Below are 24070 nucleotides of genomic sequence, written 5' to 3' on the forward strand. Positions count from 1 at the left end.
ATGGCTGTGCACGGGGCGGAGAGGGCCCCACACCGTGCAAGGATTCGCACTAAAGTAGTACCGGCCTCCCCTGCCCACAGCGCATTATGCAATACACTCGGCGAAAACGCCAAACCTCACAACCAAACCCCGACAACCACCGCCACGAGGCACGACAATTATCCCAAACCCAAAACGTCAACGAGGCGGGTGTGCAGCACGCAGATTGAAAATCCCCACAATTTTAAGCGAATAAACTAAAACAAAAGTGTGTAGTGTGTGAGTGAAGCGCCGTGCTGGCGGAGAGAGACGCGACGCGGTGAAGAGGCGCGAGCAATCAACATGGCGGCGAGTCGCCTCGCCTAGGCCGCTCCGCCTCTCCGCGCTCCCCTCCTCCTCCCGAGCTCCCCGCGCCTCCACAGAGCCGAGAGCTCCGCGCTGCCTCCCCGCGCCGACGACGCCGCCGCCTTCGTTCGACGTCTCTCCCCGTCTCGGTTCGGACGTGCGAGTGCGCCGCGGAGGCGGTACAAAGTGTCCCCGAGGTAGGCCGCAGCGTCGTTGGGGCCCACAGGCAACGAGGCCCTGCGGGGAGACCCGAGAGGAGGCCCGCGGAGAGACTAGGCAAGAGGGTAGGCTTCGTCTCGGGAAGCAAGTGGCAGCGGGGGCCGTGGGTTAAACCGATGTCTTCGTGGCGGTGGCGGCACTCGTGTCATTCTCTGTGGCGTTTCTCGAGATGTGGAGGAATTGCGATGGGTTTTGGTTGGGTAGAAGCGTCGGCCTCGGCTGGGCGTGTGTTGCCGCGCTGGGAGGTCGGGGATGCTGCTGCTGTTGTCGTGGTTCTCTTGCGGTTGTTTTATTTTGATTTCGTGTTTGCAGGAATGTGCAGGGGGACGCGTGTTCGTGGCAGGGTTGCATGCACGCCGCTGCTACTGCTGACGGCAGGCGTTCTTATTCTGTTTAAGATTTAATGAGAGCCGAGCCCGGGCGCTGCTGTGCTGCTTAAAGGGCGTCCCATTTATCCACGCGCGGCGAAAATTTAGGTGGGGAGGGAAGAAAAATATCAGAAACGCGGACGTGCTTTAACATTTTAAATGCCGTCTCCCCTGCCTCTATACACAATACACACGCACGCCACACGCCGTTTGGTGAATCAATGTACTTGGCATTTGCCTTTCAATCGCGTGGCGTGCCAATCTGTGAAGCCATTGTGGTGATGATTATGATGATTGGAAGTCCCTGAGTTATGATTGTGATACCGCAGCGATTCAGAATCCATGCTTTTGATTCGCACAGTGACCGCAGAGTGAATACATTTCAACTGGTTGGTGGATATCGCTCTTAATTGCTCAGCGAGAGCTCTTGCCACCCACCCCTCCCGGTGGAGGAGGAGGAGGGGGTGGTGGTTTGAACACGCGGCGTAGACAGCGTGGTCGGCGGTCGAAAGCCGGCTCCGGTTGCGGCGGAGACGGGGAGTCTCGCTGGCCAATTGTGCCGACAACATGGTGTGTGTGTGCACATTGTGCGGAATGTACAGCAGAGGCGGGCGCGCACATGCGTTCGGAATAAGAAGTGAGCATTGCACGCTGAGCTCCCTGAAATTCACCCGCAGGTTTTGCACCCACGCGCATGTGAACGGCAGTAGTGACGGTGTTGGTGACGTGTGTGTTTGTACGTGTGTTTAAGTTATTCCTGTTTTTTATATCATTAATCCCAATCGTGTGTTGCGTGCTGTCGTTTTTTAAAGGATTTTTTCCATTAAAGCGGAGAAATGGCGTCAGAACTTGAAAGCAGTTTGACATCTATGGACTGGCTTCCACAAATAGCATTACAAACAGGTAATATTGTGGTGATCTACACTGTGCTCTCTCTGTAGCTTGTGTGCGTGTTATATTTTGAGTGCCTCCAACCTATTGTGTCATGCAAATGTTTTTAATATGTGTATACATTTTGTGGTTTTCATGTTAGCTGGCTTACAAAAGTTAATTGCAGTGTGATGGTAGAAATGCTTTTAACTAAATATTATATCTTAATTTTAAATCCTATGTTTTATTGTGTGCATTAAAATTGAGATCTATGAAGATCGTTAATACTTAAAAACGTGTTTAGTGTTGTTGTTTATACCATGTGGTAAATTTCACCGCAAGTGTAACCTAATGCTGGTTTTGGCAATCAGGAACATTTTAAAGTAAAATGATCAGGTCTGATGTTGAACACCATTGGCTTTGGACATGTGTTTCAATGCATCCATGAGCATGTATAGTGACTGCAGGCATGTGGCAGGATATGGGCACGTGTGGTAGTGACATGACATTTCTAAAATTGAAACTTCATAGCCAGTATTTTTTTAAGTCTTTGTGACACCTGCCAACTAATCCAGCATGGGGTGTGCTTGTCAACTGAATATAGGTTCGTCATTGAAAGGGTGTTCACGTCTATCTTATGGTTTTAAAACATTTTGATTAAGTTGTGTCTAACTTTGCAAATAGACATTAAAAGGTTATTCTACTTGCCTTGCTTAGGAACGCATTTGTAAAGTATTTCTTACTTGACTGTTAGGTTGGTCAGAACATAACACATGAGGTATATTGATATATGATAAAAGCAACATTTGACCTCGACAATAACTAGCAAAGCCGTAAAATATTAATCATGCTGTAATGACTAGTGTTTTATCATTTGTTTCACTTTTTAGTGTAATACATACATTAATGATCTACATAAGAATGAGCATTTTGTTATGTACATTTTCCTTTTGAAAGTGGTATGCTGAAGTATTAGCCTTGATGGGTTTTCTTATTTATGTCAACATTATATTGCCTTGCATTGCATTGGTTTGGGGGATCCCCTCCAGCTCACATCAAGAACAATAACATAGCCTCCCTGCAGCTGCCAATATATTGTAGTAAGTTTTCTACATCGTTCCTGAAAATGTTATGAGATGCTATAATATGAAGTTAATATTTTGGAAGATAATACAATTTCACAGGCCACAGCGAAATGATTTGGCATCTGGCACATTAGTCATTTTAAAGGCTATTATGTGCCTATTTTTATGAACTTCGGTTTTTTAACATTGTATTATTTACAGATGAAGGAATTTATGTATTAGTAGATAATAAGAATGTAAATTTGGGGTGCTGAAAATATTTTTGACAGACAAGTCTATATATAAGGTAAATTTGTGATTGTGTGTCTGTTCAAAATGTTTAGCTTACTTCCCGACATGCAACAAACAGACTTTAGTATTTTGGGTGGGGGGGGGCGCAATAATGCATATATTTTGCACGGCAAGTGAGCTGTGTCGTCACATCTATCATGTGACCCGTATGCGGAAGCGTAATGAAATGTGCCTGCTCATGTCACGCATCCCCCCCCCCAACCCTCCGCGAGTAAAGTGCCATACAAATGTGTTGCAGGTCTCAGGCGTTCTTCGCGCAGCATTGCTTTATTCTTTCAGTCGTTTACTGCCGTACGGCCCCTCAAAGTTGTGTGTCTGCTGCAAGCGCTTGTATATGTACCTATGGACGTGCGCGTGTGTGTGGGGGGAGCCGTAGTGTAGTGGTTAGCGCGCTGCGCTACGAACCCGGTTACCCGAGTTCGATTCCCCCTCACGGCCACCACCAGTGACGATTATTTGAACCGGTCCTGGGCCTCCCCTAGGTCGACTCAGGCTCAAACGAGTAACTGGTGTGGTGTGTGAACATTGCCACTGGGGAGACAAAGGCGGCCAAGTGTGGTGAATCCAAGTCCCGGGCTAAGCCGGGTCGTAAAGCTAGTTTCATCTATATTTATAAAAGGGAAATTTGTGAATGTTTGTCTGTTCAAAATGTTTAGCGTACTTCCCGACATGCAACAAACTTGAAATTTGACATGTGGCTAGCTTCCAGACTGTACACAATGCAAAAAGTATAAACATTTACTTTTATATTTTGTGGGGGGGGGCGAAATAATGGATATATTTTACACGGCAAGTGAGCGGTGACGTCACATCTGTGTCACCCGCATGCGGCAGCGTCACGCAGTGTGCCTGCTGACGTCACGCACCCCCCACCCTCCGCGTAGGCCGTGTGTTAATCCAAGTCTCGGGCGAAGCCGGGTAGTCAAGCTAGTGCAGTATAAAAGGGATATTCTGCATACTCTGAACATTCAGACACCCTTTTCCATGGATATCACTGCCCTTGTTAATGAGTTGCAGATTTAGTTTTACATTATTCAAGAGTTGTTGAAAGCATTGGTTAACTTGAATCAGTGTAATATTAAATTCAAACGGTGTAATGCTTCAAACAATGTATTGTTTAACTGCAGTTATGATTGGATTTTTTTTGTAGCAGATGCATTGTCACACCAAACTTCGTTGCATAGCTGAGTTGTTGTGTACAGCCAATTTTCACACTGCCATCACCTCCAGTAATGCACTTTTCACTGCTGTTATCTTGCTATTGCTGGTGCTCGCAAAATTTGAACGCCATTTTATGACGTGTAGCTGAAGTGTGGAAAATATCATACGTTGTAGTCCTCCCATTATATTACAGGTGAGACATCCTCCCGAGTGAAAACTCGGGAGCGTAAGTAAGTCACGTTGTGAATGGAGGCAGAAACATACATTGGTTGAAATTGCTCAGGATGGGTAGGCATCTCCCGCAGTCGTTTTCTCCAATTAGCGAGGATGCGGATTCAACTTCGTAATTAGCTGTTGTTTGCAGTGCAATGATCCACCTTGCTTCAAGGTGCTGAGACAGTAAATATTGTTTAGGACCATACTATTCGGTTGCTAAGGTAGAGTAGTACTTGGAATGCTTTCGTAACAAAAGAGGCAGCTTTCCTACACAATTACTATTTGTGATAAAACTGAAAATATATGGAAAGGAATTAACTGTAAATTGTGAGAATAATGGTTCGATGCATCTCGGCACCAAACATCACTTCTCATTTAAACATTTGAAAGGGGCACCCCCAGCGGCAGCTGTTCTTTTGCACAAGGTGACTCAACATCTGGCCTTCAAACAGCTATTAGTCTGCCAGTGGGGGGGGGGGTAGATGATTGCCATGTATAATCAATGCAAGGTTGGCTAATGTACCTGACAATTACTACGTGTTCTTGCTCAAGGTATCCCCCACTAGTATCCCGCAGGGATAATTACATTTACTCTTGGGGTGTCAGCCATCATTGCAGTCTTTGTAAATGCATATTCGCCAGGTTAACGGTAGAACGTGTGGCTAATATATGGGTGTTCTGTACTGTATTTACAAAAAGTTCACTCGACTAACCACATTGAGGAGAGTTAAGGCATTTATTTTATTCTTTACAAATTCGTGATTTTTTTTTAAAAATGTGCTCAGTGGGGGCAAGGTTTTCCACATCAAAAGCCATGTATTGGATTCTACTATGCTCCGTGTATGCCTTCCGCCTTCCTGTGTCGGTCATCTGTATACACGTGGTGTGGAATCGTGAGACGTGCATGCAAGTCGCAGTGGTTTTGAGATACATTCAACAACAGTCTCTAAAAATACAGTGTACAGCATACCATAATTACTGGGAACCTGCAAGTGAGAGGCGTTTCTTAGAAAAAGACTGAAATTGCAGCATTTTTCTGAGTAGAAAATTTGCATAAAGTTACATTTATAAACTTTACCAACTGGTCTCTACCAATTGCTGTGTATTATAAAATAAAATGAAACATGCATGGGGAATACTTGCAAGAGTAGGTCATTGGGTACCCAAACCATTTTTACATTTCATAACTGCTGCCAATTCATAAATTGATCATGAAGATTGCTTGCATTTGTCAGATTATCTTAGTCTACTCTGAGAGGTATTCCTGTGGTCATAGGCACTTAATTATTTAGATGGACATCCTTTTTCAGTGGTTATATAACAAAAATAACTGGAGAATTAGGCAAAGTTTTCAGCTGAGACACCTTAATATCATTCAATATTAGTACATGTACATTATGTTCCTGCATAATGTTTGTGTTGTATTGATACTGGGACATGCATAATTCACGTACAGTACACTAGCTGCATACGAGATGGAGGATCCACATGGCCTTGGGTTCCTCTTGGACCATTTGCCCTTATGCCCTGCGCCATTTGACCCTGCTGGGTGACCAGCTGGCCACAGATTTCGCCCAAGGCATGCAGCTTTTTTCAGCCACAGCAACTCGCAGATACGCCACCCTGCCAGCTGGTTATTTAATCAGAGTTGCCTCGAAGCACTGATGCCATTGAGTATTAGAACGGCTTGCAAAATGTAAGGCTTTTGAGGAGTTAGACATTGTGGCTTTCATTACTTTTGATGTTAATGTAGAGTTAGTGTAGAAAATGCCTGGAGTTTTATAAAACAGCTTTTTATTTTGCAAACCATACATCTCTATGTATTACATTGATACCCATGAGTCATCCCAACCAATACAGTATGAAAATGTAAAATATTTGTCATGGTAGTTTAATCTATATTTTAAGATTTTTCAGCTTCAAATCCTTGTTTCATAGTTTATCCTGGAAACAAGTTCCTTATACCCTTATTTTTTAAATTTGAGAATGACATTCAATTGCTTAGTATTTTCTGAATGGCTATGTAAAATTAGGGTTGATTTAATCCACACATATAAAATGAGCATTAATTTAGTGTTAAGAATGTTTTTTAATCTTAGTTAATAGAATTGATTTAAGTCTACGAGTAAATGAACAAGCTGGAATTTTACGAATGCATCCATTGGTGGGCTAAAACTAGAAACCTAGATCCGTATCCGAAGAGCACCGTGGAAGACCGCTAAGTGCCGCCAGATCCCCAGCATTTACCCCTACAGTGGCGATGGGCCTTTCTTGCCGACGGCAGCCATGGTCTGAACTGTGTGCGACGGGTAGGCGAGGTGGACGTCGTCACCTAAACGGCACCGTGCTGCGTTGAAAGCACCTCCTCTGCAACAAGTGCGCGCGCCGAAACTGGTGTGTTTGCCAAGAGGTGGTGTTGTACGCCAACGTTCCTCAGACACGTGCGAGTTGTTGCGTAGCTCTGCTCGTTTCTCTGAGTCAGTACTTCACTTGGCCTCTCACGAGACGTGATTGGTTGACCCTGCTGTACAATGAAGCAAGGACAGAATCGTCCCTTATGTGATCAACGGTTTCCCTCCATTGTTGATTAATAGAACTTTCTCCGTGGTCCAGCAATACGTTATCGAATAGAAAAAAAATCGTCCTATAAACTATTATGGACAATTATTCCGGTGAAATCATAAATGTGGCTATGAATTTGCGTTTTACATTCTAAATAAATGCAGTCTGAGCAGTTTTTTTATCTGCACAGAGACATGCTTAAATGTTGCAATGTTATATGGATATTAGCCATGAGGTCAGTATAATTTATGAACCTTATTTCCTTAAGCCGGCAACTTATGATTAACCCAAAATCCATTCTATTTATCTTTTGAAATGATGCCAAGTTCAGTGGCACAAGGGTAAATTGTTTAACTGATATGTGCTAAGAAATTCTGGCCTACACACCAACAGACTTGGATGGTCTCTAGATGGAGTTATATATATAAGTGGGATCATATTACAGTACTCCTCAAGCCCTGGCTTAAATAGTGCATGTGCTGCTTGTCTGATCCCCCTAGTATCCTTCTGCCAAGGAAAAAAACACATTTAAAACTACTGTCTGAGCGTATATCGGCAAGTTGTGCTCTTGTATTGGTCGTGACAGCAAGCAAAATTAATTATTCTCTATTCTTGGATCTTTCGGTAAAGTCACGTAGATAGGTTAAAGAAAATAACAAAAACTACGACGTTTTGATCGCAACACAAGCGGTCGTCTTCAGGAACAGTGGGGTTAGCTTCCAAGGCAAACTGTTTATAAGGGTTTGAAATGGGCGTAGTCCAAATGTTAGCAGCCAATTATAATGTAAGTGGTGGGCAGCCAACCCGATGGTGGTTGGTTTTCCACAAATCAAAGGGCTGAACAGGTGAAAATTAGCATGTGAATGTAAGATCGGTGAGCGGCCTCCACAGCAAAGTGACTGAAAGTGCAAGTTTGAAATGGGCGTAAAGCACAACTAACATCGGAAGGTGGTAGGATGAGAACATCCTAGCCAATTATGACTTAAACTGGTTGATAACGTCCTTGCAATGATTGCTCAGTTTGTACCCATCTTCTTGGTTGACATTGTCTGTCTATAAATATGGATGGCTTCATGAACGAATGTTTGTTGATAGTCAGTGGGCTTGCAAAGTACCTTCGTCTTCGAGAAATCAATTTCGGGTGAGCCCACCACATTAAAACAATGATCAGCCACGGCCGAGGTATTGGTCCTACCGTGTTTTCAGTTCACGAACACGGTCCGAGACATGTCGCTTAGTTTCCCCAGTGTAACTACTACCACAGACATGGCTTAGTTTGTAGACGCCGGGGTATGCATGTCAGGGATCGCATCCTTCAGAGATGGGATCAGATCACGAATTTTGTGTATTGTGTTAAATCGAACCTGGATCTTGTGTTTGCTCATGATTTTGGAAATATTTTTAGTGACCCCTGCTATGTATGGCAAGGTGATGGTTTTGATTGGGTCCTTAGATGGTTTTTTCCCAACGGTTGGAGTGATAGCTTTACGGATTGTGTAGTCTTAATATCCATTCATCTTGAGAGCTTGGTGTACGTGTTCCAGTTCACTGGCTAGGTGATGACAGTCGAAAATCCTTATAAACAGTTTTCCTTGGAAGCTAACCCCACTTTTCCTGAAGACGACCGCTTATGTTGCGATTGAAACGTCGTAGTTTTTTGTTATTTTCTTTGATCCTATCTACGTGACTTTACCGAAAGACCCAAGAATATGAACTCCTGTAGTCACGAAAGCTTTAAGTCAAGATTTAATTATTCTCTTTCTCTAAAATTTGACTGGTCAATGATTTCAATTTTACTCCCCAGCATTGTTCCCTTTATCTTTGCCCCCTATCGTGCCAACCTGCAGCGGCAGGCTTGTGATTCTGTAACGTTTCATGTCAACGACAGTTTGTCTCCTACTCATACTCTTAGGTTTTTTCGGTAAAGTCACGTAGGTAAAACATTAAAATTAATAAAAGTAAAATAAAATAAAAATCACGACGTTTCGGAGGCAACACAAGCTTCCGTCTTCAGGTGGAACCGTCACAGCCACGACAGCTGTATCAAGTAAATGAGAGGTTACAAGAGCTACCACTCCGTATATATAATGGTTGGAGAGGGGGGGAAGGGCCAAGTACGGCACACTTTTTATTAATATGGTAAGGTGAGGCTTGTCTCCTTCCATGAGGGCCGCTTCTTGTTTAAGTACAAAGAGCCACATACTTTTGGGGGTAGATCCTTTACGTAGGGACACTTACAGGGAGGACAGTTGGTTTTTTTTGTTTACACCCGAGTACAGGTGCGATAAGACGTGGCACCGATTAATTTCGCCTGCCAGCAGATCAAGTCTGGTAGGCAGTGTTGGGAGAGAACCGGGCATCAGGTGGCCTTATTCACTCGTGAAACAGGATGATGCGCATCCTTTGACGTATACAACCCGTTTTGTCAATCCGCTACTGGATGAGGGCCTCCCTACACCATGTGGGTCTGGTTATTTTGCCATACTTCACTATTCTGGTCAATGCAGGTTGGTGAAGGTGGGGGAGCATAGTTGCTGAAATATAATACAGTACAGCAATGAATTTTGTTGCACTGCTCCCTGCCAACAATGTAACCCCACAGGAGCCTACAACACTTGTTTTATCCGTGTTGGTCACCCATCCAAGCCCTGTCCAGGTGTTATCCTGTTTGGCTGCGAAGATCTGATGAGATTGGGCACATTCTGGGTGATTTGGTCACAGTCTGAACTCTGCTTAACTGTGAATACAAGGGTGATTTCAATTTAAATCTTCACACTCATATGACTTAGTGCAGTCCATTGCCGGCTGATGTCATCATCTCCCAATCTGACAGCGCCTCGCCGTTTTTCTCTTGATAGGTGCTGCATTAACAGCATCATCTCAACCCGAATGTCATTTACAGTCCATTTAACACTTTCTCACCTGTAAACGGTTACAAATCCTCAAGGACAGAATCCCAACTGAAATGTCCATCTTTATTTTTGATGACAATAAAACACTTTATTTCTGTTCACTTTAGGCTTTACGTTTAAATGGAGAAAACGCTTGCTTGGTGTGTACCAGCAGCCGGTTCTTATGCTGCAGGGCTACCTTGTGATTTTGGTATTGAGAGGGTTGGAGGTACAAGACCTCTACAATTTATTCGGTTTCTTTTTTATTTGCTTTAACCCTGTGGAGGTACATGTCTCCATAGTATATGTTTTACAAATACTACTTTCATCACAAAACAAGTAGACCTGAACATCCTTTAGTCATCACCTTTAAGACTGGCATTATCTTTATCAGTAAGAAGATACTCGTGCAATAGTCTTGTAAAGTAAACCCTTATTAATTCGACACACATGGGGTTCTAGCCTTGTCAAATGATCCAATATTCCGAACTATGTACAATTGTACATCCCAGTGCCTCTTGCCCCAAATTTGTTTTCCAAACTCTAAACACACCATACGCATTGACGCACCTGCATGCATTGTATCCAAAACTTTGGATTTGTCTCGCAGACTAAGGGATTTTACTTCAGTCCCTTTCTATTATGTCTTGATGTAGATGACATTTCTGAGAGGGTTGGTTTGCACAGAGTGCATAAACAAGGTAACGTCCAAAGCAACAGGTCTGCACCAACGCTCATCACGCACGCCGCCACTAGACTGAGTTATTGTTTTGGTCGTGACGCGCGGCGTCGCTCCACGTGTATGCTAAAATTGAACCATTTGGTACGGAAATTCGGCTCCTGGCGAATTACTGATACTCTATATATGCCGAAATTGCAGCGTGCCGAATTATCTCCAATAACGAATGATCAGATATCAAAATAACGAGGTTTTACTGTATGTATAAACCAAAAGCAAAACGTCCTTGAAGCGCGCACACACACAGTATTGAATAAGGTAACCTTGGCTGCATGCATCGAAAACTATGAGATATCGTTGCTGATGTAGTGAGAGAATGGTTTTTTTGGGTTTAGTGTCAATGCCCGAGACTCAGTCAAGCTGACGTGCCTAAGATTCTTAGCATACATTATTAATGCCTGCGGCTCGGAGCGAGTTCGTAGAGTGGTATAGCCGTGAATAACCAGCTAGTATTGTTGCAGAAAAACAAGTCGGTGGATTATTTTTCTAGGGTTTTTTTGGTTAAATATTACATTGAAAGTGACCACCAGCACTCTACTTAACTACTGTTTTTTTACTTGAAATATAATCACATACTAAGAGTACTTTTGTATGCGGCAGCTATTTCACTTGATGTCGCCATACTCTAGCACACCTGTGTAACCAGTTATACACAGACATGTGTTGTACACTGCATAGGTGTCCACTTTGGTGAACCAGGAGGATCGCCCTTTTGGTCAAACTTCCAATGAGGATATAAATATCACACCAGTAATGGAGTAGGGGCACCACACGGACGTTACATGTCGGTGGAGGGTGTGCACTTAATCCGTGCATGTCGTTTGTTTAAGAATTTTTTTTTCATGCGTGAAGGCTACACTTTGGGCCAGTTTAACGAGGCCTGTGAATGTCTTACGTCCAAATGAACAGGCATCGGTATAAAAATGAAATTTTTTCGTTATTGTACATGGCGGTGCTTATATTGATTTTTCACATTTGTGAATAATATCAGCTTTAATTGCTTGTATTTGCAGCCTGGCTTCACAGACTGTGCTCTGATCTCATGGGTACACTGTGCCTTCTCGCTCGTGTGCCTTTAGGCCCTGTCGCCATGGATAAGCAGGGTCAGTCCTGATACTGAGCAGCGGTGTCGCCACCCGGGAGCATGGCAACCTGTTTATTAAAAAAATATCTATACATGTACAGTGCTTTATGTAGCCTATGCACATATGCATGTGCATAATGAAGTGCTTTCAGATTATGTAAAGACTGCTTGGTATAACTATACATTAACATGTAAAATAATGATTATATTGCAGTCATATAGAGGTCCAAATTCATGTGTGTTGGCAGTGTAATTTCCACAGAAATTAAATGAAGTAACAACCGAGTTGCTGCGATTTTTTTTTTTGCATTAGACTGGTTTTCCACCAAAAATGCGTGAGAAGCAGTTGACATGAGAATGTTAACCAAAACCACAGCGTTAATACTGATAGGAACCTCCTGGTTACACCAGTCCACAGGGGATTATTGTGGCCGTCCGTCGTGCAGGGAGGGGCTGGGTGGGGTGGGGAGGGCATGGTGGGGAGGGGCTGGGTGGGGCTGGGTGGGGGGTGGGAGGGGTGGGGCTGGGTGGGGAGGGGCTGGTCACCCCGTGGTGCCCATATAAAACTCAACGTTTAACCTACTCACGCCGGCTTGTGCCCGCCCTCACAGTCGGCCATATTTGCGGAATACACCACGCCGCCGTTGACCCTGGCCATTGACCGAGCAACCCAACGTTCCTACCAGCTCCCTCCGCAGGAATGTGTTTTTTACAAGGGAGACTTGGGACAAGAGTCGAGAAAAAAATGAATTGACCAGGAAACAAATGGGTAGGCATGGGGGGCTCGTTTTGTGATGTGGTTTTAGTTCCACCATGCTTAGGGAATGCTCTTGGTCACAGGACTGGTTCAAGGTTCATTCACTATAGAACTATTATAGGAACTTAATTGAACTCTATTTAACTCGATTTTTTAAAAGTATTTCAGGTAATATTATGGCACTCAAATAAAATCAAAGCATTAACATTTCAACGTGAATTAAGTTAACAATGATACTAATTATTCACAAAACAGGCAAAACTCTAGTTTAACATTAATAATCATGCTACACAGAATAATATTTCCCTTTACCCAACAAATTGTAGCAGAGGCGAGACTTTCAGGAAGGTCCTGCATGGATATGTTTGTCGATTCCTTGAATGAGTAAATGCCATGTGTGTGAGGCGACTTGAGTTCCAGACGAAAACCCCCATACACATAATGGGACCACTAAAGTCCCACACAGATTGATTCACTTGTCATACTGCCACCTCCCTGGATACCTTCATGTGCAAGGCTAAGACCTGGTATTCCTAGACAGTCTTCTATTTAAAACTATTTATAAGACTAAACTGTTTGTTATTTTACCGGGTAAACGCCCACTGAGCGTAATAGCTCTTTTTCAGAAGCGACCTGGCCACAAATTATAGCTTAACGAAGTAGCTTATATTCTTGGATTTTTTTCGGTAAAGTCACGTAGGTAAAAATTTTTAAATAAAAATAAAATAAAAATCACGACGTTTCGGCAACACAAGTGTCCGTCTTCAGGTGGAACCGTCACAGCACGCTCGCTGTATCAAGTAAATGATTTTTATTTTATTTTAATTTTTTACCTACGTGACTTTACCGAAAAAACCCAAGAATATGAATCCTTGCAGTCACGAAAGCTTCAAATCTAGAAGTAGCTTATGTTGAAATTGATAGCAGCAAAATACTCTAAACGCATGTTTCTAAATGTCGAGGGAAAAATTGGAAATTGGACGACCCAGAGAAAAATCCACGTGACCGTGGGTTGAACATGCACACTCCAAATATAGAGGCGTCAGGGTCAGGATCGAGCCCACAGACCTCTTGTATACTTGGCGAGAGAGTTAACATCTCGCCACCGTGTGGTGCCCTTGCTTAGATTCTGAGATCTGACGAGATAGCACATGCAGGGTGATATTCACAATCTGTCAGGTTATTGGCTGACCAGAAATTATTAAACGATGACGTTCAGCTATATTCGTTGAGTCTTTTGCCATGTTAAACTTTATAATATTTTGTAAAAAAAATCAGAACGTCGTAATGTTTGAGTATGGAAGCGTGTCGCCGCCACATCAAAAGAAAGCAGCAAAAGATGATATAGTTCTGCTTGCATAGGTGATAACGGTTTTATATTTGCATGGGCACTGCTCCCGATAAAATCGTAGTAAATTAATGAACATTTGCAGCATAGTCATCATCTTCAGCATGAGGAATGTGGCCTCTCTTGACTTAAAGCTTTCGTCACTGCAGGAATTCATATTCTTTGGGTCTTAACAAAAAACTACGATGTTTCGATCGCAACACAAGCGGTTGTCATCAGGAAAAGAATATCAGGAAAATAATATTAATTCTTGCAGTCATGAAAGCTTTAAGTCAAGATTTAACCGCCTCTACGGGGAGGGTTTCCACACAACTATTAGATCTTTTAACAAACTTCGAGACAAGAAGGCTCATCTGATCGAGTCGCTCACATTCCTGACATTTTGGCTACGCCCATTTCAAACCATTATAAACAGTTTGCCTTTAGAAGCTAACCCCCTTTTCCTGATGACGACCGCTTGTGTTGCGAAGTTTTTTGTTATTTTCTTTGAACCTATCGACGTGACTACCGAAAGACCCAAAGAATAAAAATGTGGCCTCTGGATTGCAATGCCAATGTGAAGACGAGTGGTGTGCAGTGTGAATCATCGGTGTTGACGACAGCTCCCCCCTCCCCCGATTGCATTCACTGGCTACCCCTCCGAAGCAGTTTTGGTTTTCCAACTCTGCATAAAACACATGCACGTCTAGAGACGGCATGCCCCCCAGGCACAGCGGTGAACGGGCATTTAATCAAATCGGTTCGCTCCTCAAAACAAGTTGTTTGTGCACTTTAGGTGACAAATGACGAGTGTCAAAAAGTAGTTCGTTATAATACGATTCGAATGTTGGCCATTTTTCTAAGGTCTGTGCAGTGTACATGTGACAATGTCTGTCGATTTATTATTTTGCTTAATATTAAAACAAGGCAACACATGATGGGAAAAGAGAGTGACCAGAGTCTTTGTCAACTAGTAGACAGCATTAAGCAATTTAACAACATAAACTACTAAATGTGTAAGGTAAAACACGAGTACTGCACTATTGTGTGCCACTTCAAAGAATGTGTGCTAACATCCACTGGCTGTGTTGCAAGGTAAAGTATAAAATAATCGATGGTCTGGCGGCTTTGGGGTGAAGTGAGTGCCGGATTTTCAAAAACGCAGGAGAATGGCATCATTATTTAAAATAGTTTATTTTTGCACATTCTTGCATAACGTGTTTTAAGTGTTGTGTTTTTTTGTGTTTTAAATGAGTTTACTCTTTGAATTTGGCATAAATAAACATACAAGTAGACATAAATATACTATAAAAAGTTACTGTACCATACTTACCACTCCAATCTCGAAGACTCTCCATGGGGGTGATGTACCTATTACGCTCTTGTTTCAACTACATGAGTTTGACGATCGCCGGACTGGTACAGATTTGGACCGGTTTTGCCAGTTTTGCCAGATCAGTCAGGGACCACCAGATAATGTTGGAAGCCAGATAATGGTGCGCCGGATAATCGATGATCAACAGTATTTCTAGGTAATCATTGTATTTGTTTTGATTTAAATGGTGGTAGTGGTCTGCTTCTCTTGAACAGTTTTCCCTGATCTCTCTGGGCAGTCTTAACATCCCATGCTTTTCTAGTTACATTGGTTGGCCATGGACAAGTCTTTGCTGCCAACTCCATAAAAAACCGCATGGCACATGTCAAGATGCAATGAAAGACTATCTCCCACCATCTCTTCATGAATGGTTTGGGTGGTTATTGCAAGAGGTGAAGAAAATCCCATACTTCATCAATGTGCAAAATGGTGCATTCTGGGCTTGGCTCCAAATTGTACAGTTATTCAGGTAAAATGTTTCATGTGTTTGCGAAGATGCAGGCTGTGTTGCAAAACCACACAAGCCAGTTATAAACGTTTAGACTGGCCACTGCTCTATTTCGCTTGTTTTTGGTTTAATAAGCATGAATTACATTAGCAGCCCACATATCTCGGATAGATATGGACAAATTGACGCACGTTATCTTAGGCAGATACGAAGCTTGAGATGGCTAGATCATGCAGCCTGCTTGCTCGGCAACTGAATGCCCAAAACAGCTGTTGTTTGGCTGGCTGGAAATGACTTGCATCAGTGGCACAGGATACAGAAGTGGTGGTAACTCAGTCCAAGAAAGCCAAGTGCCTTCACAGCTGGCTGATGTCTGCCGTGTCTGTTATGAATGTGACCATTACACATGAACTATGAAGAAAAATAAAGTGGGCTTGGGCAAGACTATAGAAGGAATGATGACGAATGGATGAGTGTTGTTGGAATAGCAGCCAAACGAGAGAACAGACCCGTGGGGATGGATTGTGCAGAAATAGAGCAATTAGATTGCTGAATGCACGGGAGTGAGATAGGATATGGCATTGTAGGACTGAGGGATGGTGATGGAATTGGGGGGGGGGGGGGGGCTTTGTCCTCCAATGGATAGACAATGCCTAATGATGATGAAGAATCAGGCCTGTGAGAGGCCGTTGACATGCATCATTTGTTTTTATGGTCACCAGGATAACTCATGCAGTGACAGTTGTACGTATTTGCAGGTTATGCATGTACAGTAGCAACGTTTGAATGTTCACATTACAGTACAAGGCTCAATAGCGTGTGGTGATTTGTGTACACGGTGGATATGGACTTTAATTGCAATCATGTCATTGGTATTTTGCATAGTTTGAACATCTGTTAATCAGTGTTTTTTTTTTAAACCAGAGATCTTCCGGTTACAATGAACCTTTCTAGGGGTCTGTGGATGCTATGCCGTAGACCCCCAAAGTGAACAGTCTTGTTTGAAGTGAGATGATAAGCTGCTTATTTCTTTGCCCTGGAATTATTCCGTCTGTCCATCCTGAGGTTCACATTCTCACGAATAAAAAGCAAAATCACTTTCACGTGCACGTATATACTTTCACCTTTATATTTGAGCTTTACAGATGCAGAAAGCATCTGTAAGGAAAGCGTATATTGATAACTTGCACCATTTTTCTATGAAAATGCATTTCCTGTGTGCGAGTCCCTGTGCATCCGTGTGTGCGTTTTTGCTCTCGCATTTCTTGGTACACATCAATTCATTGATATCTATAATTGGGAAAATTCTCGTTATCCTTAAATCTGGAGTTCCTCCATTATAAGGATACAACCGACGAATCCCCTAATATATGGGAGTATCTGTTAATTGGCTGACAATCCAGCTTATGTATTTTAAAGGAGTCCTCTTCTACTATGACGATGGTTGTATCATCATTTGCCACCCAAGCAGCAGGAAGTGGTGGGCGGCAGTATTTTGCATATCGCCACGTGCACCACAATTTGCCCAGTTTAGCTCTCACCACCTTAATTCAACATTATTCTGTAGATCACCTTGGCCACTGTGTCCACTGGTGCCAGCTTGAGCACCCCAGCACTAAATGAAATTCACCTTGCAAGCTTTGCTAACCTTAATATGTTTTGTTCCATACATAAATCATCAGGCCAGTATACAATACAATTTAATTTACAAATAAATTTAGCGATTATATGTATGCACAACTGATGGCTATGCAATGTATTATATTCATTGAAACATATCAGTTCTCAAATCAAGTTTGCCCATTAGTGATTATTCAGGATATAAACTTCCGATTCTGATTAACGCGTGTCATACAGTTAAAATTACAAACTAACTTATTTAGCCTACAGCATGGCTTTCTCACACCTTCAGCTTATTTAATTTTCAAGTAGCCTTGTACTTGCTGTACTGTGGGAGGTGTAAAACAAATTCAGTGCAGTACACATCAGTTTGGAATGTAAAGAAAAATCTGAAATATGGGTTCTGGGCTATGCCTTGGATTCCAGAATGTCTGTTGCTGTAGTTTTATACAGTGGACTAACAGACTGCTCATTCGTGTAAGCATGTGTAAAATAAAGAATAAATTTGTCATTTAAGTATTTTATTGCGTGCAAGTGAATTTACAAATAAAAAAGACGTGACTTTCACATGCTGAATGTAACACGTTGCAGTAGACATTGAGGCTGGGACAAACTCTTTTACCCTGACAGCATTAGCTTATTGTTTGACAGCCAAATAATACGTCTCTGGTATCCTCTTGGGAGCGTAGATTCCGCGTATGCGTGCCTCTGACACTGCTGTCTCTTCTTGCTCCACTAAAGCTGCTGCAGCTGCCGCTGCGTCCAAGCACTCCGCTTCGGCCTCCGGCGCCGGCTCTGGCTCGGATTCGAGCTCGGGTACGCTTCGGAGAACGCCCGGCTCCCCGGCAGGCGCGGCTCGCTCCTCGTCCGAGCCCGACGAGAGCCCGCAGGCTTGCAGCACCGGCAGCAAGGACGGCAAGCCGCCCTACAGTTACGCCAACCTCATCACCTTTGCCATCAACAGCTCCGCTCGCAAGCGGATGACTCTCAGCGAGATCTACCAGTGGATCTGCGACAACTTCCCCTATTACAAGGAGGCTGGCATCGGCTGGAAGGTGTGTGTTTTGTTTGGCGTGAGGGTGACATGCACGTTTTAATTGTGTGCGTGTGTGTGCGTCGGTAGTAGAGTAATGGAGAATCTGGCCATAGCATGCAGAACTGGCACGTCAATGAGGTCCTGGATCACTGGTAACAAAGGCCATCCGCCGTGGCCCTCAATCCCCTCCATATCATGTTGACTTGTGTGGGTTATTTTATTTACGTGTAATAATATCAATGGTGCATGTCTTGCCGGTGGGGAAAGTACACGTGTTCTGGATGAACTTACATAACATGTTTTACCTTAAGTCCATCGGTCCCACTGTAAGCTTTCATTAGAAACCTGTAACATGGCAAAATAGGTTTGAACTAGTTTCCCGCACCTCCGATTAGCACATTTGGCTATGTCCGGTGCGAAAGAAGTTCAACATACAATAGAATAAACTGAATGACACTAGATTGTTTGGGAGGAGGGGTGGCACATTTGTTAATACAAATACCAGTGAGCGAGCGAAGTGCCCCACAATCATTGTTGAGTAATGATTTATTCTTACAAAAAATACTGATAATTCCTGTAGATGCCACACAAAGTATTGTAAAGGAATACTGATTTTACCGTTGAGATGAGTGGTTTATTTAACTTTTCCCTAATGGGCAGCATAACCTCATTGCTATTCTTTATCGAGCGAATACATTTTTTGTGTGATGTATTTTTAAAGGTTGCACTGTTACTATGAAAGTGAAAATCCACGCTCCTGAGCTATCCGGGATCAAGAGCAACCATCATTCTGCTATGCCAAAATCTCAAATCTCGCACGTACCAGAGTGCATTGATGAGGCTCGTTATCCACTTTATTATTTCATATTTACCATGGAGTGAAGCCGTATTGCGTGCAGAGCGGATGCAGACCCTGTTCTTGTACCCATGGAACAGAGCACAACCTGCACCTGATAATGAGGGAGGAGTAAACAAATTATAGAAAGGTGTATCTATCCACTACCACCCGAATACATTAAGTTAATGTGAAGTCAATCATTTGAGTTAAAGCTTTGAATCTTTATACATTTGTAAGGCAGGGCTGATCTTGAGTAAAATTAAAAATATTACCCTCCATTGTCCAGGTCTATTTGTAAAATAAAAAAGCAGTTCTTCAACGAGCCGTTACATTTCTGTGAAACAACGAGATTGATAAAAGCAGAGTGGGCAGCCGTTGGTGTGCATGTGAAGTGACGATTGTGCCGTTGTTGTATGTGTGTGTGTGCCGCGTTCTAGAACTCAATCCGTCATAACCTATCTCTGAACAAGTGCTTCATCAAAGTGCCTCGCTCAAGAGATGACCCTGGAAAGGTGAACCATAACTGCTTTCACCACATTGTAATTAAGTTGCAAGTCTCTCCGTGTGAGGTTGTACCCTTCACGTTTATTGTATGAAGATATTCATATTGATGCTTGTGGGTACATATTTGCAATGGCCTTCCTCTGAAACTGTTTCATTCCTCGTACATACACGTGTGCATATACCACATGTGCGCGTTCTTTGCCGCGTCCCTGTGTATTTTTATATTTTTAAGTGTTGTAACTGTCCCCTTAAATTATTACATTGGCGAATGACCGGGAAATTCTGCTTGTCTGTTTGTCAAGGCAGATTTGTAACCAGGACTGGAGCTGTGTGATAGGTTGCACAGTAGAAAAGCGCTCGGCACCGTCCTTTGTAATGCGCTGTGAAAGGGAAGGGCTGTTGGCTCTCTGGCTCCGTCGATTAGTGTCACTCGTTTTGAATAGCATTTATGAGCTCGTGATTGGCAACAATAGTTCGCTATTGGAGATGGTATATGAGCTCATTACAAGCATTGTTAGCGGGATTCATCTTTACACTAATGACACACCGGTGCTGGACTAGGCATTTGTAGTAAGTCACAATGATTCATCTGAATGTTTTTTTCGGACACAGAAAACAATGTCTATGCAGGAGTATATTTTTTCTGCACTCTATATTTTTGTTCTTACTGTTTTTTTTATATTATTTCTCAAAATTGCAAAACTTTTCTTTTTCCCAAAGATTGATATCGAATCAGGACACGCATCATCCCAACTGTGATTTATTGTGCTTTAACAAGGAGAGTGCTACGTCCAAGAGCTATAACCATAATTAAATTGGTACATTCAAATTTTCGTATTTATAGAAAACATTTAGGTTTGTCATTTGGACTATGATCACAAGTCACGCTGATGAATAAAAAAAAAATAAGCTACATTTAAACAGTAACTTTATCTTGTTTTAATTGAAGTTTCAGTGATGGGTGTACAGTAGAATGCAAACATAGTAATATTTACATAAATAATTTCAAAACATGTTTGTGACAGATTTCGCGCCAAATAATATATACGTGAAGTATCAACTGCCGGCGGTCCTATTTATGTCTGTGCACACGTTCAAATGGTAAAAGCCACTTTTTGTACAGCCAGTGAAATTCAAACTGGGATGTGTTGGCTCTGAAAAATATTTCGGCACATTATTGGATTCCATTTTGCAATAGCGTATCGCATGTGACTCCACTACAAATTTATTCACTTACTCGCACAGTTGAGCAGCCTAATATTCAATGTGGCTAATACATGCCACTTATGTTTATTTAAACACGACTGCACTTGATAGCCATCTGCTGGAGAATGACCTATATAAATTAAAACCTTAATCTGTGTCTCAAAAACCTATAGGGGTACTTCCTGACAAGGTATAAAGCATAAATTTGGTACATAGGTAGCTTTTAGGACACAAACAACATGAACAATCTGAAAATCCGAGATTTTTTTTTATTTTAACGTCTCCAAATCTCAATTTTTAGTGCCCCATGAATATGTTTGTGCGTGTCATTCAGAAACCGTTCATAATATAATATTTCGTTTTTTCCTTTGATAGAGCGATAAACAGCAAATAGAATTAAAGCAAGAGCCATTGTTTTATATTTTATTGTTCATGATCGACAAAATACGCATTTTATGATGTTCAAATCAGAATTATTCGAAAAAGGTAAAAGATAGGAGCTTCCCCTTGTAGAGTACTAAGTTGGTTATTTTTTGTTCTTTCTCATAAACAAACGGAATCTTTAAATTGAGCAGTTTCTGATAGGTATGCCTTTAAATATAAAATGTTGAATTAAGCCATCAACACATTTATTTTTGTGGAAAAATACACATTTTTGGAGTCATCGTTAATCGTAGATAAAAATTGTAAAATAATCATACAGGTAATTAGTTCTACATATTGAAAACTTTGCCTGGTGAAGACGGGCTTTATGAACTAGTTTTATATACACGTGCATAAAAAAAACGACACGTGTTGCAGGTGATACAAACCAGTTATTGCTGCCAGATTTTTTAGTGACTGATCGTATGCAAGCAGAGAACACGCAATACTTATCTTTCATTAAATGTTGCAACTGCTGCAACAGCAGATGCGGGGCCTAGCTTCTAGCCCTGCATGGGCACTTTGATACGGTGGAGTTCCCAGTTGGCGTGCGATGTCGCCGGACCGTGCATCCCGTGCCTGCAGTAGTAGCACTGCCACGTCCGTGAAGTCACGGAGCTGCACTAATCGTCTGTAATGACAGTCACTGCTCAACTCGTTTGTAATGACGGTCGCTGCTTTCCACCACTGCGGTGTTTTGTATGGTGGACATAGCCCAGCTCCCAACTCCTGCCCGAAATGGTGGCAGCTCGTGCGTAAAAGCCAATCAAAATACAAAAACCTCCTGAGTAGCCTACATAGATTGTCGAGGAAAGTGCTGTGAGCGAGCATCTGTGAAGGTCAGCATGGCACCCAAGGGGATAGTGTGGCCACCACGATACCCTGCTGCCTTTGCTCTCCATTTTATGTTGTTTAAACACTGCATGGGGTACTCATAAGGCTGAGTTGACTTAGAGGAGGTGCAGGAACAGTCAAAATAGCACTTGCTAACTGTGTTAGCTGCAGCCCGGAAACTAACCCAGATTGCCGAGTTTGTAGCACAGTGCACTATCCATTGCCACCACTCCCTGTTAAAAAAAATACAGAACTGTCTGAAGTGCACTCTGGATCCAGCGCCAGCAACTCTTGCTTCAGCTGAGTGCAATGCTGTGAGAGCTTTGGTAAATGGTTGGAAATATAAATGTTTTGTTTAAGATTGCTTCACAGTGTCCAAAGTAAGCTTGTGGTATGCTTTAGACTTACAATACTAGCAGGAAGTGCTCGGTTTTTCCCAGGGGAAACACATATAAATATACTTCAAAACTTGTCTTCTCTTAAAAAAACATAACATATACATACTAATCTATTATAAAAGCTCGGTGTTCTGTTTGTCCATTTATCTGTCAACTAAATTATAAGAGCCTTTCAGAAAGCCTGAATCAAAAAGTTGAACCAATAGGTTTCCAAAAATCGTCAACCCTCCCCTCGGTAGCGGGAGGTTAGCGTACATTGTACAGACCTGATTTTAAGCTTTCGTGACTGCAGGAATCCATACTCTTTGGTTCTTTCGGTAAAGTCACGTAGGTAGAAAATAAAATAAATCACGACGTTTCGATCGCAACACAAGCGGTTGTCCTCAGGCGGAAAAAATATAATCCAGCAGTGGAACTGCAAAACTAGTGAGAGAGCTGTTACAACAAGGTTATATATGTGGTGAATCGCCACGTTGTGCAAACAACCTTGTCACGTATTTCATACTCTGAGTGGATATCATTCATAGCACTGGCCAGTACCTCAAAAGTATGAGAGCCCATTAATCTTTTGCAGGCAAGTGCAGCGGAATGTCTTTCAAGACTTTCAGGGTTGATCCAGTGAGTAGTTACACCAATGAATGACTTTCTGCGTGCAGTCCAACAATCCGTTGTGGTTGCAATCCATTCAACTTCACTCATGGCAGCAGTCACTTTCTGTTTCATGATCAGAGCAGCTTCAGCTATCTTGGAGTGTAAAGTAGGCCTTGTAATGACAGAAATGCCAGGCTTGCAGTGTACTAATCAGCTCTTTAAATGATGGCAGATCAACAGTGCTGAAAGGATGAAGTCCTTGAATGATGTACCTTAATATTGCTTTGTTCACAGTGACTGGAGACACATGTTTGACTGGGAAAACTGAGTCAACTTTCAGATGCTTACTGCTGGAAGCATGGGTGGAGGTCCCGATCTTTCTCTTCTGTGCTGTCAATTTAGAGTAGTTTTTGAGGTGATTTGGGTGCATTCTCTGTAAAAACAACAAATAAATATTTATATTCAATATAAATGTAACAATTACACATGCACTCTCTGATTACAGCATTAATACAACTTACATTTGCATCCAATTGCACACTTTATAATGTTAAATACTTGTTGATTTTAGAAATACAGTAGCATTTAGTGACTATCAAACATTAATTTTATTTCTGATTATATTGACAAAAACACAGGACTGTAAGGCTGACATGACAGGGTGAATTGATTTCATTACATTAGTTTTGACGGTAACACTTTACAATAAGGTTCGTTAGTTAACTACATTAGTTAACATGAACTAATAATGAACTGCACGTATACAGCATTTATTAATCTTTGTTCATGTTAATTTCAACATTCACTAATACTTTATTAAAATCTTGTTAACATTAGTTCATGCACTGTGAACTAACATGAACAATGAACAGCTGTATTTTTATTAACTAACGTTAACAAAGA

General features: G+C 42.2%; 1 protein-coding gene across 1 annotated transcript in view; it reads left to right on the forward strand.

Annotated features, from left to right (window-relative positions):
- Positions 1–274: 274 nt before the first annotated feature.
- FOXJ3 (forkhead box J3) overlaps positions 275–24070 on the forward strand; it is a 50412-nt gene continuing 26616 nt past the window's right edge. Inside the window, exons 1-4 of the mRNA XM_078858647.1 lie at positions 275–521; positions 1724–1814; positions 18079–18392; positions 19649–19723. Coding sequence (XP_078714773.1) covers positions 1748–1814; positions 18079–18392; positions 19649–19723 — 456 coding nt within the window. The 5' untranslated portion in view covers positions 275–521; positions 1724–1747. The remainder of the gene's footprint in view (positions 522–1723; positions 1815–18078; positions 18393–19648; positions 19724–24070) is intronic.

Source organism: Lampetra fluviatilis, chromosome 1, assembly GCF_964198595.1.
Source record: "Lampetra fluviatilis chromosome 1, kcLamFluv1.1, whole genome shotgun sequence".
In the NCBI taxonomy this organism is placed as follows: Eukaryota; Metazoa; Chordata; class Hyperoartia; order Petromyzontiformes; family Petromyzontidae; genus Lampetra; species Lampetra fluviatilis.